The following is a 22,976-nucleotide window of genomic DNA, read 5'->3' as shown; positions in this document are numbered from 1 at the left end:
ATGTGATCTATATGGACTTCAGTAAGGTGTTCGACAAGATTCCCCGTGGGGGACTGATTAGCAAAGTTAGATCTCACGGAATACAGGGAGAGCTAGCCATTTGGATACAGAACTGGCTCAAAGGTAGAAGACAAAGGGTGGTGGTGGAGGTTTGTTTTTCAGACTGGAGGCCTGTGACCAGTGGAGTGCCACAAGGATCGGTGCTGGGTCCTCTACTTTTTGTCATTTACATAAATGATTTGGATGTGAGCATAAGAGGTACAGTTCGTAAGTTTGCAGATGACACCAAAATTGAAGGTGTAGTGGACAGTGAAAAGGGTTACCTCAGATTGCAACATGATCTTGACCTGATGGGCCAATAGGCTGAGAAGTGGCAGATGGAGTTTAATGAACCTTCCAGCCTAGCAAGCAAACCTACATCCATAGGTAGCATTGTGTTCAGTGGGAAATTGGGAAGGCAAATGGACTGTATTTCAACTCGATTGAAATATCAACACAGGGATGTCTTTGTAAGACTGTACAATGCACAAATCAGACCTCAGCTGAAAAAGCCTGTGGGTCTCGTATCAAAGAAAAGATAGACTGGCATTGGAGGGGGTCCAAAGAGGGTATACTGGGCTGATAGCAGGTTTGGAGGAGGCCTTATGTTGAGGTGTTGAAAACTTTGAGCCTGTGCACATTTTGTGTTTTGATGAATAAGAGACTACTTTATCGAAACGCAAGATTCTTGAGAGACTTCTCACTTTTTCATATATACATGATATGGATGGAATGACTAAAGATATGATTGCTAAATTTAAGACCTTGCATTGATTACTGATGCAACACCATTGTTGCATCTTGCCAACTAGAAAAAGATGCATTTATTCCTACTGTTTTACTGCCAGCTAGCTGATAACATAGCACTTGACTTCAATGCCTGCTGCACTGCATGCTTACTTTTAAGCTACTAGTGTACAAGGGCAGACAGATCTGGTTGCACCTCCCTTTTCCAAATTTGTCACCTTTCCTGTTATGGCTGCGCCCATTTATCTAGGTACGGCACCTATTATGCGTTTGCCCACTCGGTAAACTTGTCCAAATCTTTCAAATATGTGTATCCTTCTCAAAGTTCATCCTACCCTGGATTGTATTGAATGCAAACTTGGAGATATTACATTTCATTCCCTCATCTAAACCGTTAACAGGGAATCACAGTAGCTCAGTGGTTAGCATTACTGTCTCTCAGCACCAGCAATGTGGGTTCAATTCCAGCCTTGGGCAACTTGCAGAGTTTGCATGTTCTCCCTGTGTCAGTGTGGGTTTACTCTGGATGCTCCGGTTTCCTCCCACTGTCTGAAGATGTGCAGGTCTGAAGATGGCCATGGTAGATACAGAATTATGGAGATGGAGTGGCAGGGATAGATCTATGTGGGATGCTTTTTGGAGGGTTGGTGCAGACTCAATGGGCAGAATAGCCTCTTTACCCACTAGGGATTCTAATCTATCATGATTAGCTTGGGTCCAAGCGCTGATGCCTGTGATACCCTACTGGTCACTGCTGCCACTCCTGCACTTCCTTCCTGAATGTTTTACTTCGTGTGATGGTCAGCCATCCCCTTTCTGTCTGTATAATCCTTAACTGTAGTGTGACCACCTTGCTAAACATGTTATCCACAACATTCTCGCATCATGGATGCTCCACAGTGAGTCGACCCATAGCTCCAGCTCTGAAAAGCGGTAGACCAGTAGCTGCACATGTAGTCATTGACGACTAGAAGTGTCCCTTATTTCCCATATTGCACAAGAGGAGTACACCAATAGTGTCAGCATAACGTCTATCTAGATTAAGCAGAAATTTCCCCAGTTTATTAATTGGATGGATGAAGGTCTGTTATCTCAATATGGGCCAGCAGCCTCTGTAGATTAGTTCATTTTTAGGTACAAATTGTGTTTCTTCACTGAACTATGTCAGGAGGATAAAAATCTAAGAGTTGCATCATTACAGTTTTTAAAAGGGAGGATCTTGTAGAATTCGTCATTTTTGTTTGCCATCAGGTAGTGTTTCTATTACCAGCTGAACTTAATTTTGCTGTAGTTTCTGAAATTTGAATGCATTTATTTGTGCAGGCATCAGGTTTTTGCTGCGTTGGCAAAAGAGTTTTTCACTGCACCCTTCACAGACCAGATCTACAACTTCCTTGTTCCAGCACTGTCTGCAAGAGCTTCCTTTCCGTATGTGTCTTTTTTGAGTGCACTGTTAATACCAAACATGACCTCGTCAATAGGACTCACTTTTACCAGGGATATGGCACCTTGGCTTCTGTACTTTGTTCTTGCTGTTGGAGAATCGCAAATAGGTATGATATTTTTCCTTCAGCTTGTATAATGTATTGAAGAAGCATGTTGCAATCATTTTATGCTGTGCTTGCCTTGAGTGACCTAGTGATGTTTTTTTTAATGTTTCACTTGCGATATATCCCATTGACTGGCTTTGAGATCTATGTCCCTTGGATTGCAATACTTTAAACAAGTTTTTAAAACTTTAATTTTGTTCTTTACATACTTGGAAGCATTGAATTGGGACCAGTCCATTATCCATGTGACATTCATGCTGCTTCCTTTTATGTTTGTGTACTTTCACATGGCTGAAAACTTGTGTTTGATGACTAAAGCATGTTATGATCGATTTTCAGTAACTGGTTGGGTCGAATAGCCAAGTTGCTCTTGAGCATAAGACATTTTTTGCATGAACTGTTTAAGTATAAGTTTGTCACCTTGCCATCTTCCTCCTCACTTTTATGGAGCACCGCTTAGTGGGCGGCACGGTGGCGCAGTGGTTAGCACTGCTGCCTCACAGTGCCAGAGACCCTGGTTCAATTCCCGCCTCAGGCGACTGACTGTGTGGAGTTTGCACGTTCTCCCCGTGTCTGTGTGGGTTTCCTCCGGGTGCTCTGGTTTCCTCCCACAGTCCAAAGATGTGCGGATTAGGTGAATTGGCCATGCTAAATTGCCCATAGTGTTAGGCAAGGGGTAAATGTAGGGGTATGGGTGGGTTGCTCTTTGCTGGGTTGGTGTGGACTTGTTGGGCCCAAGGGCCTGTTTCCACACTGTAAGTAATCTAATTTCTTTATTCTTTGTGTGAATAAGTGGCAGTAACCTTTGTTGTATCTTTTCATCTTAAAATTAGGGATTCTGTCTGAGGATGGAATGCTTGTGTACTTAAGGATGGTGCAGATTCTTTTACCACAGTTACCTGTTTCATTGACTGGTTCAAATAGCAGAGAAATTGGCAGTGACTCTGAAAATGAAGAGGAGGAGGAGCGTAAAATGATAACCAATAACGTAAGACAAATCTAGAATTGTTGCGATACATATGTATTGTGGTGCTAATCAATTGAAGAAGTAACAAAGAAGATTGATGAGGGCAGAGCAGTAGATATGATCTATATGGACTTCAGTAAGGTGTTTGACAAGTTTCCCCATGGGGGACTGATTAGCAAGGTTAGATCTCACAGAATACAGGGAGAACTGGCCATTTGAATACAGAACTGGCTCAAAGGTAGAAGACAAAGGGTGGTAGTGGAGGGTTGTTTTTCAGACTGGAGGCCTGTGACCAGTGGAGTGCCACAGGGATCGGTGCTGGGCCCTCTACGTTTTGTTATTTCCACAAATGATTTGGATGCGAGCATAAGAGGTACAGTTAGTAAGTTTGCAGATGACACCGAAATTGGAGGTGTAGTGGACAGCGAAGAGGGTTACCTCAGATTACAACATGATCTTGACCAGATGGTCCAATGAGCTGAGAAGTGGCAGATGGAGTTTAATTCAGATAAATGCAAGGTGCTGCATTTTGGGAAAGCAAATCTTAGCAGGACTTATACAAGGACTTTAATGGTAAGGTTCTAGGGAGTGTTGCTGAACAGAGACCTTGGAGTGCAGGTTCATAGCCCCATGAAAGTGAAGTCACAGGTAGGTAGGATAGTGAAGAAGGCGTTGGTATGCTTTCCTTTATTGGTCAGAGTGTTGAGTACAGGAGTTGGGTGGTCATGTTGCGACTGTACAGGACATTGGTTAGGCCACTGTTGGAATATTGCGTGCAATTCTGGTCTCTTTCCTATTGGAAAGATGTTGTGAAACTTGAAAGGGTTCAGAAAAGATTGACAAGGATATTGTCAGGGTTGGAGGATCTGAGCTACAGGGAGAGGCTGAATAGACTGGGGTTGTTTTCCCTAGAGCGTCGGAGGCTGAGGGGTGACGTTGTCAAAGTTTACAAAATTGAGGGGCATGGATAGGATAAATAGACAAAGTCTTTTCCCTGGAGTGGGGGAGTCCAGAACGAGAGGGCATAGGTTTAGGGTGAGAGGGGAAAGATATAAAAGAGACCTATGGGGCAGCCTTTTCACGCAGGGGGTGGTACGCGAATGGAGTGAGCTGCCAGAGGAAGTGGTGGAGGCTGGTACAATTGCAATATTTAAGAGGCATTTGGATTGGTATATGAATAGGAAGGGTTTGGAGGGATATGGGCCAGGTGCTGGCAGGTGGGACTAGATTGGGTTGGGATATCTGGTCAGCATGGGCGGGTTGGACCGAAGGGTCTGTATCCATGCTATACATCTCTATGACTCTAATTACTATATTAGTTGTAGCTGAGCCTGATCCAATGCTTGCCTAATATCTACATGGCCTTACTTTACAGTAAAGATTGTTGCATAATAATCGGGCATTATACCTACTAAACCAGTTGTGGCCAAGTCTTCTGCAACATTTGAACCGCATTTGAAGTCTACTAATTGAGCAGACACAAAGGATTGCATCGGGTCCTTGCTACTGTTTATTTACTCTCTGTAGGTGCATAGGAGAGCTATTTGTAAAATGGAATTAAGCTGTTTAAGTATGTGGTATAATGAGGTTTGAAATAGTAAATTATTTTTAAGAAGCTTGTTTCTTCAAAAACATTCACACTGAGGGCTACTGGGAGAAAATGGCAGTGTATGATAAAACCAAATGGTTCATCTGGAGGAGATCCACTGGTATCGACATAAAGGGCAAAAAGACCTATTATATCCTACAACACTCTGGCTCAGTAAATTCATCTGTATTGGATTCAATTCTGTGATTCACTGTCATCAAACTTGAAGCACAATTTGTGCTTTTTAATCGAAAACGTCATAACAAAGTCATTTGACATTGATTTTACTACTTATCTCATGAGAAGAATTCTCTAGTTGTCAATTCTGAGAACTTTTTCCTGTTTAGTTTGCGGTTTTTTAAAAAAAGTCGTGTATGGTTGATTTTCTGCTTATTACCCTTAAATTCTGTTCCCCCCCATTGTTCGACATTTTACTAACCATGACTGAAATGTGAAACACTGGCACATTGAAAATAAATGCAATTAATTATGAGTTTTCTTCAAATTTAGCGATTTGTTTTTAAACAAAATTTGGAATGTTTTTATTTTCACATGTTTTAACGTGGAAATAAAATAATTTGTTCCTTTTTATAAAATATGTGCTGATATTTCTTGTTTGGTTCTGTTTCAAGGACGATGGTAGAATTTCAATAAGTTTAATTACTGCAGAGTGTCTCAAGAAGTTGGACACTAAACAGCAGACTAATGCCCTGCTCAATCTGGTATGGAAGGAATCTGTGAGTGAAGATGTTTTCACAATGATGGCGTCTATTTGTCATACCCTGATGGTACAGCACAGAATGATGGTTCCAAAAATCAGGTAAAGCAGGTCATCTTGGAAGGTTAGGTTTATTTGTGAGTTATACCAAAGTTAACTCTGGGGTCAAACCGTAATGCACATTAATCTCTCAATAGGATTCCATAATCCCTGATTTTAAAAATGGTCCTTTATCCAATTCAGTTCACAATCAAAATGTAGAAAATTTTCTTCACATCTGTAGCAGGTAGAATTGTCTAAATAGATTAGACCTAGCCCATCTCATATTCCTAGTGTGTCAGAGTTAGTCTGTCAGGGCATTGCAAGATAAGCAGACAAATTAAGGTTTTTCATAAAACAAGCAAACTAATCACACTGACTTTCAAACATGACTTGGAGATTGAAAATGCACAATGTTTCAACAATTTCCAATTTAATCTGAAGACAAACAAAGTGCTTGCATCTGTTCTACATAGCTTGCTTTTCTCTGGAAGAGATTGCTAACTGGAAGCTGGATGAATGCCATTCTGCATCAAGCATGGCTGACCAGAAAGGATCTACTCATTGACTAGTTGTCCACAAGGCTGCCATGTGAGCACTGCTTCCATTGCTATAACCATGTTTATAGAGGGTGGTTTCTGCTACATGGCCAGAAGGTTTTCTGTGCTTACAAGATGCATGGTAGAGATAGGGAAGCTCTAACATCCTCCTCCATTGGCTATGAGTATTTGGATAACAAGTCAGTTTAACCTAAGTGGTGTTGACTTGAATAGAGTATCACTCTGCCAAATGTGAAAAATATCTTCAGTTTATGTATAATATTGGATTGCAATTGTTGACTTTGAGCATTGTTTCCAAAAACTGATGTGTTATACTACTTAAAACTGGAAAAACTTGTGGGTTGTAATGTTTATCTTACTATTGTTACAATCTCAGTTAATGATAGTACTGGGCAAATCAAATGCCAGAGTGAAACCTGGCCTAAGAGACATATTTTTGCTATTTGGTTACCATGGTGGAGGTAGTCAATAACTGAATTATTCACAAAGGGCTGCCAGTGTACTGTTATGAAAGAATAACAAACTTTATCACCTACAGAAAAGACTAATTTTCACTACTCAATGACTAGTTGAAATTATTATTACAAGTATTAGAAATGGAACCAACCTTTTTACCCTCAACAGCAGCCTTACATGTGTTGAAATTTCCAATTCCCTGTCTTATCCCCGTAACTCTATTACCTTATTAATTAAAAATCCATCTATCTCAGCCTTGAATATACTAATATCCTTAGCAGGTCTTCATCTTAAAGAATTGTACAGATTTGATGACCTGATGTTCATGAGAATCCCCTGTCTCAGCATGGTTCAGGTGTGAATTGCACCACTGGTACATATCCCGTATTTCCTAGTCCTGGTGCCATGCCCTCTTTGCATCAAATTCCTATTTTGAATCAAATGCCCAGATAAAGTCACTTGGTTATTGTCTCACTGAAAGTCTGTCTCTCTCACTGTTCTCCTTATTGATCTGATCTGATCAAATCAAATCAAACATGAAGCCATACTTCGCTCTGTCCACTTTGGAATGCGTATTTCCAAATTGTTTATCCAGTTATATCTCACTGGGCTGAAAATGTGTTGCTGGAAAAGCGCAGCAGGTCAGGTAGCATCCAAGGAGCAGGAGAATTGACGTTTCGGGCATGAGTTCTTCTTCAGGAAGAAGGGCTCATGCCCGAAACGTCGATTCTCCTGCTCCTTGGATGCTGCCTGACCTGCGCTTTTCCATCAACATATTTTCAGCTCTGATCTCCAGCATCTGCAGTCCTCACTTTCTCCCAGAAGATTTTATATCTCACTGGGGTAGAGCACCGGAAATCTAGCCCTCACTATTCTTGGAGTCCTGACAAAAGTTAAAGATTTTAAAAAGCATTTTTATCTAAGTCAGGATCACTTAAATTATTATCTCAAACTTTCCTCTGATTTCATAATGTTAATTCCCTTCGCTATCTCTGCACTACATTGGACAAAGTGGCAGAAAAGTAACCACCAGGATACATGAACATCAACTAGCCACAAGATGACCTGACCCTCTCTCTCTAGTAATCTTATCTACAGATAAGGAAGGACACCACTTCGACTGGGACAACATATCCATCCTAAGATGAGCCAAACACAGACACGCACGAGAATTGCTGGAAGCATGACATTCCAACCAGAACTCAATCAACAAACATATGTACTTGGACCCCATTTACTACCCCTGAGAAAAAGAATGGGAAATGACATCACCATAGGAAATGAAGTCACCACAGGAAATGGCGTCACCTACCCAAGGAAACCCAAACATATAAATAGAAAGCAGGAGGCTCATTGCAGGTGTTACCTAGTATGGTGACAAAACGTCTGAAAACAAACCTTCCAGATCAGTGAGCAAACTTACATCCATAAGAATGTAGTTGATGCAAGGATCTTGATAGGCTGAGGAAATTTTCATTCCACAGATCGTTTGGCCCTGAATAATTGATACATTAACCATATATATGGTCGAGTCAGATAGTCGCACAGCAAGGAAACAGACCCTTTGGTTCCAGCGGTCCATGCCGACCACGTCCCCAACCTAAACTAGGTCCACCTGCCTATTCCTGGCCCATATTTCTCCAAACCTTTCTAATCCATGTTTTAAACACTGTAATTGTAGCCACATTCACCACTTTCTCAGGAAGTTCATTTCACATGTGAGCCACCCTCTACGTAAAAAAACAATTGTCCCTCCTGTCTTTATTTTTAAATCGCTCTCTTCGAACCTTACAAATATCCCCCCAGTCTTGAAATCCCCCATGTTGGGGGAAAAGATAACTACCATTAACTATATCTACATCTCTCATTTTATAAACTTCTATTAGGTCGCCTTTCAACCTCTATTTCCAGTGGAAAACAAATCCAGCCTTTCTTTAGAACCTGAACCTTCCATACCTGCCAACATCCTGGTAAATCTCTTTTGAACTCTCTCCAGCTTAATAATATCCTTCCTACACATGGGTTACCAGAACTGGACACAGTATTCCAGAAGAGGCCTCTCCAATGTTCTGTACAACCTTAACAGGATGTCCCAACTCTTGCCTTCATTATTCAATTCTTCAAGTACAAGTGTGCCAAGCACCTTGTCAAACCACTCTGCCACCTTGTCTATATGTAATGCAGCCTTCAAAGAATTATTTACCTGCACCCTTTTGTCCTTCTGTTCTACAGTACGACCCAAGACCTTCTTTTTGCTTGTTGCACCAAAATCCATTACCTCATTTTCAGAGTTGGAAGTGAACATCTTGCATAATTTGAGTAAGCATCACTATATTGAATATCACTAATTAGCAACTGAATCTATTTTGCTATTGCAGAGTAAACACTCTTAAAATCAACTACTCTTAATTTCCTATGAATTGTAGGATTCATGCAACAAAGTGTCATTCAATGTTGAGTGTTCAAGATGTCAAATGGGTTAGTTTTAAAAAATGCATTGGCAGATTCTTGCCCATACTTGGGAGAAATAGTTTTTAAAAAAAAATTTGGTTGCTGCTGAGGGACTTCCAGAATTCCTACAAGTGACACACTGGTATTTTTCATAGCTATGTACTGTGCAGTTTTGGTTATGTAAGATTTCTAACATGACTACAATGCAGCGTGTGTGTGTGTGTGTGTGTGTGTGTGTGTGTGTGTGTGTGTGTGTGTGTGTGTGTGTGTGTGTGATTAATTTTTAGTTTGACAAACTATCTCTGTAAGATTGCCTTAACTCAATTGGTAGCATTCATGTCCAAATCAGATTGTTATGGGCTCAAGCTTCATTCTGGGATTTGAGAATATAATTTGATTTCAAGTACTATAGTGAAAAGAAGCACTCCATTATCTGATATGCTGCCTGTCAAATGATAAAGTCGAGGGCATGTCTGTTCTTCAAGTGACTGTAAAATATTTTATTTTTGAATTCAAAGAAAAGCAGAATTTAGTATTCATGTCAAATTTTTTCTCTCTTCCTTGCCCTCACCCCCACCCTCCATTTTCCCTCTGTAGCTCTTTCTGCCAAACTCTCTAGTTTGAGCTCTCGCTCCCTCCCCCTGCCTTCCTCTGTGGATCGTACTGTAATTGTGTGCAGACTGAAAATTTTAGATGCAAGTTCAGAGGATTGCTTTGACCTGGATGGTATTAAGCTTCATGAGTGTTGTTACAACTGTTTGAAACCAGGCAATGGAAAGCATTTCACCTCACAGCTGACTTGTGCCTTGTTGCTTGGGTGTTGTGAGTTAATTACTTAAGAATTTCCAGTCCCTTCATCTGCTTTTGTTGCCCCTTTGTTTATACAGAACATAGAACATTACAGCGCAGTACAGGCCCTTCAGTCCTTGATGTTGCACTAACTTCTGAAACCAATCTGAAGCCTACCTATCCTACAAGATTCCATTTTCATCCAGATTAGGTTAGATTAGATTACTCAGTGTGGAAACAGGCCCTTTGGCCTAACAGGTCCACACCGACCCTCCGAAGAGCGACCCATCCAGCCCCATTCCACTACACTTATCCCTTCACCTAACACTACAGGCAGTTTAGCATGGCCAATTCACCTAACCTGCACATTTTTGACTGTGGGAGGAAACCGGAGCACCCGGAGGAAACCCACGCAGACTCTGGGAGAATGTGCAAACTCCACACAGACAGTTGCCTGAAGCAGAAATTTAACCTGGGTCTCTGGCACTGAGAGGCAGCAGTGCTAACCACTGTGCCACCGTACCGCCCATATGTTTATCCAATGACCATTTAAATGCCCTTAAAGTTGGTGAGTCTATGACTGTTGCAGGCAGTGCATTCCATGCCCCTACTACTGAGTAAACAAACTACCTCTGACATCTGTCCTATATCTATCACTCCTCAATTTAAAGCTATGTACCCTCTTGTAACCATCACCATCTGAGGAAAAAGGCTCTCACTGTCCACCCTATCTAATCCTCTGATTATTTTATATGTCTCAAGTCACCTCTCAACCTTCTTGAACATAAACAGCCTCAAGTCCCTCAGCCTTTCCTTATAAGACCTTCACTCCTTATCAGGCAACCTCCAAGTAAATCTCCTCTACACGCTTTCCAAAGTTTCCACATCCTTCCTCTAATGCAGTGACCAGACTGTACACAATACTCAACCCATATGTCCAGTGGAAAAAGAAATCCCAGTCTGTCTTTAGAACCTGAACCTTCCATACCTGCCAACATCCTGGTAAATCTCTTCTGAACTCTCTCCAGCTTAATAATATCCTTCCCATAAATGGGTGACCAGAACTGGATGCAGTATTCCAGAAGAGGCATCAGAGTTTTGTACAGCTGCAGTATGATCTCATGGCTCCGAAACTCAATTCCTCAACCCAATAAAAGTTTGCACACTGTATGCTTTCTTAACAACCCTATCAACCTGGGTGGCAACTTTTAGGGATCTATGTACATTAAAACTAAGATCTCTGCTCATCTTCACTACCAAGAATCTTACCAGTAGCCTAGTACTCCTTTTATTCCTGTCAGAGTGAATCACCTCTCACTTTTACCGCATTAAACTCAGTTTGTGACCTTTTAGCCCAGCTCTGTAGCCCATGTATGTCCCTCTGTAACCTGCTCCTTCTACACCCTCATCCAAGTCATTTACTGGCTCCTAAACCGATCCTTGCGCTACACCACTTGTAATTGAACTCCAGGGTGAACGTTTCCCATCTTTCAGCTTCTTTCTTCTTTCAGCAAGCCAATTTCTGATCCAAGCCACTAAATCACCCTTAATCCCATGCCTCCGTATTTTGTGTAATAGCCTACTGAAGGGAACCTTATCAAATGCCTTACTGCGATCCATATGCACCACATCAGCTGCTTTACCCTCATCAACCTGTTTGGTTGCTTTCTCGAAGAACTCAATGAAGTTTGTGAGGCATGACTTACCCTTCACAAAACCATGTTGACTTTCCCTAATCAACTGAATCCTCTAGATGATTATAAATCCTATCCCTTATAACTTTTTCCAACACTTTACTCACAACCGAAGTAAGGTTCACAGGTCTATAATTAGCAGGGTTGTTTCTACTCCCTCTCTTGAGCAAGGGAACTACATTTGCTATCCTACAGTCTTCTGGCACTATTCCTGTGGACAATGATGACATTAAGATCAAAGTCAAAGCCTTGGCAATCTTCTCCCTGGCTTCCCAGAGAATCCTAGAATAAATTCCATCTGGCCCAGGAGCCTTAACTATTTTCACACTTCCCACAATTGCTAACACTTCCTCTTTGTGAACCTCAATCCTGCCTCTTTTAGTAGCCTGTATCTCAGTATTTCCTAGACAAGATTGTCTTTTTCTCATATGAATAGTGACGAAAAATATTAATCTAGCACATCCCCTATCTCCTCTGACTCCAAGCAAAACCTCCGACTACTGTCCTTGATTGGACCTAATTTTTCTCTAGTCATTCTTTTATTCCTGATAAACCCATAGAATGCTTTAGGGTTTTCCTTGATCCTCCCTGCCAACGACTTCTCATGCTCCCTCCTTTGGCTCCTCTTAACTCTCTCTTTAGGTCTTTCCTGGCTAACTCGTAACTTGCAAGTGCCCCAACTGATCCTACACGTTTCATCCTAACATAAGTTTCCTTCATGACAAGAGATTCAACTTCCTTCGTAAACATGGCTCCCCTCGCTCGATCACTTCCTCCCTGCCTAATATGCAGTAGCTGTTCCTTGATTAAGTTCCACGCCTCAATTGTGTCCATGCTTTGCAATTTCCTTCCACGTCGTATGCATCCTAAATCTTGCATCATCACATCATAATTGCCTTTCCCCCCAGCAATAACCCCTTGCCCTACAGTACGTACCAGTCTCTTTCCGTCGCTAAAGTAAACATAACTGAATTGTGGTCCCTGGGTCTCACTTACCCCCAAATCCAACACTTGGCCAGGTTTATTACCCAATACCAGATCCAATGTGGCCTTGCCCTTGTTGGCTTGATTAACTGGCTGGGTTAATTCAGTTTCTGGTCAATGGCAATCCTCTGGATTCAGCAATGCTAATACCATTCGGTTTTGAATTCTTGGTTAGATCCATTTGCTGGGCATAGCTATTATCAGGCAGAGGTGGAACTTTTTATTTCAGTTTCTGCTTGATTCCTGTTCAGGTCTTGCTGTAAATGGGTGTGGACTGCTCTAGAACATAGAACATCGAAAAATACAGCGCAGTACAGGCCCTTTGGCCCTCCGATGTTGCGCCGATCCAAGCCCACCTAACCTACACTAGCCCACTATCCTCCATATGTCTATCCAATGCCCGTTTAAATGCCCATAAAGAGGGAGAGTCCACCACTGCTACTGGCAGGGCATTCCATGAACTCACGACTCGCTAAGTAAAGAATCTACCCCTAACATCTGTCCTATACCTGCCACCCCTTAATTTAAAGCTATGCCTCCTCGTAATAGCTGACTCCATACGTGGAAAAATGTTCTCATGGTCAACCCTATCTAAACCCCTAATCATCTTGTACACCTCTATCAAGTCACCCCTAAATTAGATTAGATTAGATTACTTAGATTAGATTACTTAGTGTGGAAACAGGCCCTTCGGCCCAACAAGTCCACACCGACCCGCCGAAGCGCAACCCACCCATACCCCTACATTTACCCCTTACCTAACACTACGGGCAATTTAGCATAGCCAATTCACCTGACCCGCACATCTTTGGATTGTGGGAGGAAACCGGAGCACCCAGAGGAAACCCACGCGCACACGGGGAGAACGTGCAAACTCCACACAGTCAGTCGCCTGTGTCGGGAATTGAACCCGGGTCTCAAGCGCTGTGAGGCAGCAGTGCTAACCACTGTGCCACCGTGCCGCCCACAAATCTTTTTTTCTCCAATGAAAACAGCCCCAAGTGCCTCAGCCTTTCCTCATACGATCTTCCTACCATATCAGGCAACATCCTGGTAAACCTCCTCTGCACCCGTTCCAGTGCCTCCACATCCAGTGGGCAGCACGGTGGCACAGTGGTTAGCACTGCTGCCTCACAGCGCCTGAGACCTGGGTTCAATTCCCGACTCAGGCGACTGACTGACTGACTGTGTAGAGTTTGTACGTTCTCCCCATGTGGCATCACAGGGTGCTCTGGTTTCCTCCCACAGTCCAAAGATATGTGGGTCAGGTGAATTGGCCATGCTAAATTGCCCGTAGTGTTAGGTAAGGGGTAAATGTAAGGGTATGGGTGGGTTGCGCTTCGGCGGGTCGGTGTGGACTTGTTGGGCCGAAGGGCCTGTTTCCACACTGTAAGTCTAATCTAATCTAATCCTTCCTCACTGTCAACAACTCTGACTTTCGTATCATCCGCAAGCTTGCTCACCCAACCTTCTAGCCTCGCCTCCAGGTCATTTATAAAAATGACAAACAGCAGTGGTCCCAAAACAGATCCTGCAGAACACTGCTAGTAACTGCACTCCAAGATGAACCTTTACCATCAACTACTACCCTCTGTCTTCTTCCAGCCAGCCAATTCCTAATCCAAACTCCAACTCACCCTCAATGCCATACCTCCGTATTTTTTGCAGTAGCCTACCATGGGGAACCTTATCAAACACCTTACTAAAGTCCATATACACCACATCTACTGCTTTACCCTCGTCCACCTCCTTAGTGACCTTCTCAAAGAATTCAATAAGGTTTGTGAGGCACGACCTGCCCTTCACAAAACCATGCTGACTATCCTTGATCACATTATTCCTATCCAGATGTTCATAAATCCTATCCCATACAATTCTCTCTAAGACTTTGCCCACAACAGAAGTGAGACTCACCGGCCTATAGTTACTAGGGTTATCCCTACTCCCCTTCTTGAACAAGGGAACCATATTTGCTATCCTCCAGTCTTCTGGCACTATTCCTGTAGACAACGAGGACATAAAAATCAAGGCCAATGGCTCTGCAATCTCCTCCCTTGCTTCCCAGAGAATCCTAGGATAAATGCCATCAGGCCCAGGGGACTTATCTATATTCACCCTTTCCAGAATTTCCAACACCTCTTCCCTACATACCTCAAAGCCATCCATTCTAATTAATTGTGACTCAATATTCACATCGGCAACAATGTCCTGTTCCTGAGTGTATACTGACGAAAAGTATTCATTCAGTGTCTCCCCAATCTCTTCAGCCTCCACATGCAACTTCCCACTACTATCCTTGACTGGACCTATTCCTACCCTAGTCATTCTTTTATTCCTGACATACCTATAGAAAGCCTGTGGGTTTTCCCTAATCCTACCAACTAATGACTTTTCATGTCCCCTCCTTGCTGTTCTTAGCTCTCTCTTTAGATCCTTCCTGGCTACCTTAACTCTCAATCACCCCAATTGAACCTTCACGCCTCATTTTTACATAGGCCGCCCTCTTCCCTTTAACAAGGGATTCCAATTCCTTATTAAACCACGGCTCCCTCACACGACCCTTTCCTCCCTGCCTGACAGGCACATACTTATCAAGGCCACTCAATAGTTGCTCCTTGAAAAAGCTCCACATATCGATTGTACCCTTCCCTTGAAGGCGACTTTTCCAAGCCACGCATCCTTAGTCATGCCTCACCGCATCATAATTTCCCTGCCCCCAGCTATAACTCTTGCCCTGCAGTGCACACTTATCCCTCTCCATCACTAGAGTAAAAGTCAGCGAATTGTGGTCACTGTCCCCAAAGTGCTCACCTACCTCCAATTCTAACACCTGGCCTGGTTCGTTACCCAGAACCAAATCCAGTATGGCCTCACCTTTTTTGGCCTGTCTACACATTGTATCAGGAAACCCTCCTGCACGCATTGGACAAACACCGACCCATCTAACGTACTCGAGCTATAGCTTTCTCAGTCAATATCTGGAAAGTTAAAGTCCCCCATAACAACCACCCTATTACTTTCACTCTTCTCCTGAATCATCCTCGCAATCCTTTCTTCTACGTCTCTAGGACTATTAGGAGGCCTGTAGAAAACTCCTAACAGGGTGACCTCACCTTTCCTATTTCTAAGCTCAGCCCAAACTACCTCAGGTGGCGAGTCTTCATCCATCGTCCTTTCCACTGCTGTAATACTATCTTTGACAAGCAATGCCACACCTCCCCCTCTTTTACCCCCAGCTCTGACCCTACTAAAGCATTTAAACCCTGGAACCTGCAACAGCCAATCCTGTCCCTGTTCTATCCATGTCTCTGTAATAGCCACAACATCGAAGTCCCAGGTACCAACCCATGCTGCAAGTTCACCTACCTTATTTCGTATACTTCTCGCATTGAAGTATACACACTTCAAGCCACCTTCCTGTTTACAGGCACCCTCCTTCGAGATTGATGCCATGTTCCTAACCTCCCTACACTCCAGGTCCTGCACCCTAACGCTACAGTCTAGGTTCCCATACCCCTGCAGAGTTAGTTTAAACACCCCCCAAAGAGCACTAGCAAACCTCCCCCCAAGGATACTGGTGCCCCTCTGGTTCAGGTGTAGACCATCCTGTTTATAGAGGTCCCACCTTCCCCAGAAAGAACCCCAGTTATCCAGATACCAGAATCCCTCCCTCCTGCACCATCCCTGTAGCCATGCATTTAACTGCTCTCTCTCCCTATTCCTCGACTCTCTATCATGTGGCATGGGTAACAAACCAGAGACAACAACTGTTTGTTCTAACTCTGAGCTTCCAACCTATCTACCTGAAAGCCTGCCTAACCACCTCATCCCTCTTCCTACCCATGTCGTTGATGCCAATGTGCACCACGACTTCGGGCTGCTCCCCGTCCCCCTTAAGAACCCGGAAAACACGATCAGAGACGTCACGTACCCTTGCACCTGGAAGGCAACATACCAAACATGAGTGTCTCGCCCCCACAAAACCGCCTATCTGTGCCCCGAACTATCGAGTCCCCAATAACTATTGCTCTGCTCTTCTCCACCCTTCCCTTCTGAGCAACGGGGACGGCTCCATGCCAGAGGCCTGAACCCCATTGCTTACCCCTGGTAAGTCATGGTAAGGAGTGTGGGTTTTGGGTCTTTTGAATGTGGGTTTGGAGATGTCATGCAAGAGAAGGGAATCTGAGAGGCCAGTGACATAACAGCTGAAACAGCCTTTACTGCTGGTGGAGGAGAAATAACAAGAATTTAGATGTATGGAAATTCTCGTGGGGGATGTGGATCTGGCAGAGTTAGGATGCAGATAAGGCGTTAAAAGAAATTTAAAATGCTGATCCTGAAAAAATTGGTAGCGCCAGAACATTGCTAAATTAATAATTTTCATGAATCCAAAAAAAATTCAGTATTGCAATTGTAATTGTTTCAGTTTAGGTGGTGCAGGCTCGAAGGGCAGAATGGCTTACTCCTGTACCTGTTGTCTATTGTTTATTACCCTTTCATGAAGTAATTTTGTATTAAAACATGAAGCATTTTCAGTCCATCCTGAAGCCGAGAGAGACATGCAGCAATATTTCATGAGTTAATCAAATACAGATTTCTTTTTTGGAATCCTACAACGTTAGAAACAAGCCCACCAAATCCACACCGACCATCTGAAGAGTAACTCACTCAGACCTATTACACTACATTTACCCTGACTAATGCACCTAACCTACACATCCCTGAGCACTGTCGGCAATTTAGCACAACCAACTCACCTAACCTGCACATCTTTGGACTGTGGGAGGGAACCGGAGCTGCCGGAGGAAATCCACACAGACATGGGGAGTGGACAGTTACCGGGGGGGTGGAATTGAACTGCGTCCCTGGCGCTGTGAGGCGGTGGTGCTAACCACTGAGCCACTATGCCGCCCCTTTTTGCAGTGAGAAACTTGGGAATATAGTTATACAGCAGAGAAACAGACCCTCGAGTCCAAATCATCCATGCCGATCAAGTTTCCCAAACTAAACTAGTTCCACTTGATTGCGTTTGGCCCATGTTTCTTTAAACCTTTCCTCTTCATGTAACTGTCCAAATGTCTCTTAAATGTTGCAACTGTACCTGCGTCTACCATCTCCTCTGATAGTTCGTTCCATACGTGAACCACCCTCTGTGAAGAAAACGTTGTCCCTCGGGGGTCTCTCAAATCTTGCTGCCCTCACCTTAATAGGCTGCCTAGTTTTGAACTCCCCTCAATTTAGGGGTAAAAAAATTCCAAAGAGCAAATGTTGGCAATAAAAAAGATAAATACTGCCGATCCAGTGTTGTGCTAAATGGTGTTCATTGCAAAACAGCAATGTAAATAATGCACTGAAAGCTTATTAGCTGCTGTCTTAGTTTAGGAGTGTTTATAGCTGCCAGAGGAAGTAAGATGTCAGTGAACTGTCAATGCTCGATTAAGATAATTAGCTTTTTGTGGACTAATTACATCAGGACAGGATGTGAGGTTTCAAGAACATAGCTGCTGCTGAATTGGAATGTATGCATTTATTGCTGCAAATAACCTGCCTCTCTGGGTAATAACTACTGATTTTAAATGCATCATCACACTGGTTGTGTTTACTAGTGAACTGTTTGTAAAGATGTTTATTGAAGTGAAGAAAGCAAGACCATGGCTATAATTGTATGAGCACAGCTGCCATTTCCTGTGGATTGCCTAGCTCTAAATCAGCAATTTTACAAAGAATCAGCACAGTAGAATGGTCCACAATCATTCGTTACAAGTTTATTTATAGTCTTCAAATAATTGGCTGTGAGTCACTAAATTTTTCAGGTATATAGACGTTTGTCTTTTTTTCATGTATCAAAATGTTATTTTACGTAAGAATGTTTAGGTCTGTCAGCTTTTTAGTGTTGATTTTGGTCATGTAAGAATATAAGTATTTGTATCAAAACAATTTGATTTTCTACTCCTATCACCTCATGTGATTTGGTGTCTTGCTTTGAGAAGTATTTTAAATAAAGCACTTGATGTTTAATTATATTGTCAGCCCGATAAATAAATTTGTGCATTTCAAGAGACCCTCTGGTTAAATTAGCAATTTCTTTGATTAGCATCCAACACCTGTATCGTTTAGCTTTCTTTGTTCTTTAAGGCACATGTCCTCCCTCTTGGCAATCGTGAGGAACTCAATATGAAGTGAGTCAATAGGCAGGCGTTGATTTCCAGAGTGTAGTCCAAAGCCCCTCTGAAATAAAAATAGCAAGTATTGGAAATAAACAGTCTGTGAGTTACTCAACAGAGAAGAATTGAGTTAATATGTTAAGTTCAATACTTCAGAGCTTGAAGCTAAGTGAAAATGTCAATTAAAAACAAACGAAGGGGAGGTTTTTGAGAGAACACAGGTAAACTCAGGAATGCTGATTCTTGTTAAATTGAAACAATGATACTTGTGCATAATGGAAGAGAAGGAAGCCATAATGATCCAACAACAGAGTCAAATCATGGTGGAAAAAATTGAATTGTTTAAAAAGCTGTAAACCATTATGTTCTAACTTCTGGTCTGATGAAAAATAAAACATGTGACTCTGTTTTGCCCTTGGTAGGACATGCCTGATGTTGAATATTTCCATCACTTTTTGTCTTTAACTTTTAAAAGATGGCATGTTATGCTGCTGAGAGTTCCAAGTAGTTCAAATAATTGCTTTCTCTCTGTAGTATTAGCAACATAATAGAGTATGGATGGAATTTAACCTACATCTTATTGTTTTGCTTTGTAGTGCTCGATTTTTGGTGTTTGGGTGTGTTGCGTATTTTTAATTTGGTTTTTAATTTGTGTAAGTTTTGGTGGGGGGGGTGGTCAGAAATTTGGTCATTTGCTGAACTTAGAAAAAACTGTGAAATGGGGAGATTACTTATACTTAGAAGTTTGGACTTGTGCATAAGGATTGTAAACTAATCCTGAATACTTTACGTTGTTGACTTGTCCTTTTGTGCAGCAATAATTGAGTACGGAGTGGTGTTGGTAGCAGGTCTGTAATCAGTGAGAAAACATGAAGATGTTGTCTCTTCACAAGAGCTGCATGCTAGCCACATCATAACTAGCTGTGCAAATAGTATTTTAAACTTTCGTGATCATTGTTTTTAATATGTTACTTGGTAGTATTAGAACTATAGTTTTCCATTGCCTCTGTGCTTAAGTTGTACTAAGTACAAAATTATATTTATTGTGCATTCAGTGCCAAGGGGGCATGTGGAATTCAGATCCATTGCTAAAAATTATTTAAATATGGCTTTCATGGTAAAATTTCCTGATCAACAGATGACAAATTTTATTTGTGGTTAAGAAAAATGCATCAGTATAAGTGACAATAAACTGAGTGGGACAGGAAGAGACAAAGTTGATCACTAATAGTGCATCAGAAAGTAAGGTCTCATTGAGAATAACAGTGGAAAAATAATTCAAGTCACTTTATTTGAATGTGTGGAGCACCTACAATATGTTAGATGAACTAGTGACATAAATAGATACAAATGTTTAGATATAATCACCATGAAATACCTTTTTTTCGCTCATGGACTATGCATGTTGAAGGCTAGGCCAGAATTTTTGCCCATCACTAATTGTCCTGGAACTGTGTCGTGTTAGTCTATTTCAGCAGGCCGTTAAGTATCAGCGGAGTTGCATGTAAACCAAATCAGGAAAGCCCAGCAAATATTGTTCCCTAAAGGATGTTACTGAACCAGGTGGGTTTTTAATGACAATCAGCAGTGGTTACATCATAACCATTTTGCTAGTTTTTAATTCCAGGCCTCTGCTGAATTCAAATTTTGCCATCTGCTGTGATGGGATTCAAACATAAATCCCCAGAGCATGACAACATGGAGTTTTGACTTACAAGTCCAGTGAGACTACCGCTGTACTACTGCCTCCCCTTAAAATGTTACAAGTTACCTAGTTCAGAAGTAAATATTCTGAGTGTACAACATTTTGAAAAGACAGCAACAATGGAAAATGAGGGACAGTTGATAAGCAATGATACATAAAGACATTAGTGAAAAGGAATCTTGGCCCTAAAAATCAGGAGGTAGAACCAGTATGGGTAGAGATGAGGAATGGCAAGGGACAGAAAAGGTTGGTGGGAGTTGTTCATAGGACAACTTTAGTGGTTATTTTGTCATTCGGTGCAGTAGCAAGAAACTATTGGAGCTACTAACTGGGACATTATACATTGTGGAGAAATTTTAAACCTCATACAGACTGGGGAAAATGAAATTCGCAAATGCAACCTGAGAACTAAGTTGTGGAATGCTTTTGTGACAGTTGCCTAAAACAGTATGTTGTGGAACCAACTAGAAATGAAGCTCTTTTAGATTTAGTATTGTGCAATGACACAAGGTTAGTAAATTATTTTATTGGAAAATAATCTCTAGGAAATAGTGATCATAAGTTATATTTTGGGTCACTATTATGATCCAGACTAAACTAACTCAAAATATATGAAGATAATAGTCTGGACCACAGCATTTGCTTACTTTTAAAGGCGAGTATAAGGCCTTGTGTTCCAGATGCAATTCGGTTTATCAAACTACCAGGATTGAAGCAAATTCCTACACTACAGTTAAACTACAAACAAAAGAAAGAAGAATTGGAATAACGTTAGTGGGCGGCACGGTGGCACAGTGGTTAGCCTGAGACCCGGGTTCAATTCCTGACTCGGGCGAATGACTGTGTGGAGTTTGCACGTTCTCCCCGTGTCTGCGTGGGTTTCCTCCGGGTGCTCCGGTTTTCTCCCACAGTCCAAAGATGTGCGGGTCAGATGAATTGGCCATGCTAAATTGCCCGTAGTGTTAGGTAAGGGGTAAATGTAGGGGTATGGGTGGGTTGCGCTTCAGCGGGTCGGTGTGGACTTGTTGGGCCGTAGGGCCTGTTTCCACACTGTAAGTAATCTAACCTAATCTAAGTAAAACTTAACAGAATAATTGGCAAAAGCAAATTCTGTAAAATACGTTCTTGCATGCAATTCTCCAGTCCAAACTGTGTGAGAGAATGTACCTCTTAAAACCATAGTGTTGTCAGTCTTGTCAAAACGACATGCTTGAATCCCAAACAGATCTTAAAATCAATTGCAGAGGTATGTGTTAGGCTCAGTTGGTGTGAATAAATCGACTAAAAGGTATGAAGTTATGTAAACAGTGGGAAACTTTTAAAGAATCTAAATGGTTCAACCAAATGCATTTCATTGAAAAACAAAAATGTAGTGAGAAATAGCCATCTTTGTCTAGCAAAGGAGACTAAAGACCTCTTTAGTTTCAAAGAAGAGGCTTGTAATGTTGCGAAGATTAATAAGAAAACTGGGCATTTGCAGTGTTTTAGAAGATATCAGAGGTTCACCAATAAGTTGTTCAGAGGGAAAATAATAGCACGTGTTAACCGACCAGGAATTTAAAAACCATTTTTCGGTGTATATGAAGGAAGGTGGTTGTAAAACAGACATTTGCCCCTTAAAAGCAATGACAACTGAATTGTCATGGTGAGTTGGCAGATGTTGAAAAAATATTTTCTGTTGGGACAGTAGAAATCATATGTTAGCTACTAGAGATAGAGATGAAAATGGGCAAATTTAGGTAATTAAAAAGTGCAGAGAAAAATATTGGGCAAGCGTGAGGAACTGAAGTTCCAATATACCGGCCGCTGCAGCGGACAGCAACTGACAACCGGAAGGGGCAGAGACACGCTACTATAAATGTCAAAGGAAAAGTGACAAAAGCGCTTCACAGGAGGCTCCCAAGCACTGAGGATGTCACCTAGAAAGGGGATGAAACGTTTGCAACAAAAACTCCCAGTTCGGCAAACAGAACAACAACGACAAACACCCGAGCTACAAATCTTCTCCCAAACTAGGAACTGAAGTTTTTTTACAAATCAACAGTGCTTACAACTTGAAATTCACATTATGTGGAGATGCTGGTGTTGGACTAGGGTGGACACAGTTTAAAAATCTCAACACCAGGTTATAGTCCAATAATGAAAGTACAATATTTTGGAGTGTTGCTCTTTCGTTAGGTAGCTAGTGGGGCAGGATCATAGGATACAGAATTGATAGTAAAAGATCAAAGTGTCATATAATTGATGCGATGTATTGAACAAACCTAGATTGCTGTTAAGCCTTTAATCAGTTAGAGTGGAAATGCAGTTTCGATTGATTAACATGTGAATCCCAGCATTTCTTTTCAAGTCACAGCAGATAACTTAAGATTTTATCAGTACAAAAAAAATTGGCATCTCAGCTCAGAAATGAATTAAAAGAGAGAGGTTGGAATCTGCCTGTATCCCAACCTTGAGTCAGACGGGTTCTATTTCCAAAGTGTGCATTTATAAAATATCGCATTGACTGACAATACCTACAGATT

The 22,976-nt window shown here is 41.9% G+C and overlaps 1 protein-coding gene across 4 annotated transcripts in view; it reads left to right on the top strand.

Moving 5' to 3' along the window:
- The window catches only part of ube3c (ubiquitin protein ligase E3C), a 164,558-nt gene that overhangs the window by 31,243 nt on the left and 110,339 nt on the right, over window positions 1–22,976 (top strand). For all 4 annotated transcript variants that reach the window (XM_060825127.1, XM_060825126.1, XM_060825128.1 and 1 more), the window contains 3 exons: window positions 2,110–2,339; window positions 3,170–3,324; window positions 5,524–5,711. In XM_060825127.1, coding sequence (XP_060681110.1) covers window positions 2,110–2,339; window positions 3,170–3,324; window positions 5,524–5,711 — 573 coding nt within the window. The remainder of the gene's footprint in view (window positions 1–2,109; window positions 2,340–3,169; window positions 3,325–5,523; window positions 5,712–22,976) is intronic.

This window comes from Hemiscyllium ocellatum, chromosome 5 (genome assembly GCF_020745735.1).
Source record: "Hemiscyllium ocellatum isolate sHemOce1 chromosome 5, sHemOce1.pat.X.cur, whole genome shotgun sequence".
Lineage (NCBI taxonomy): Eukaryota > Metazoa > Chordata > Chondrichthyes > Orectolobiformes > Hemiscylliidae > Hemiscyllium > Hemiscyllium ocellatum.
Note: the sequence above shows the minus strand (reverse complement) of the source record. Positions and strands in the feature narration are given on the sequence as shown.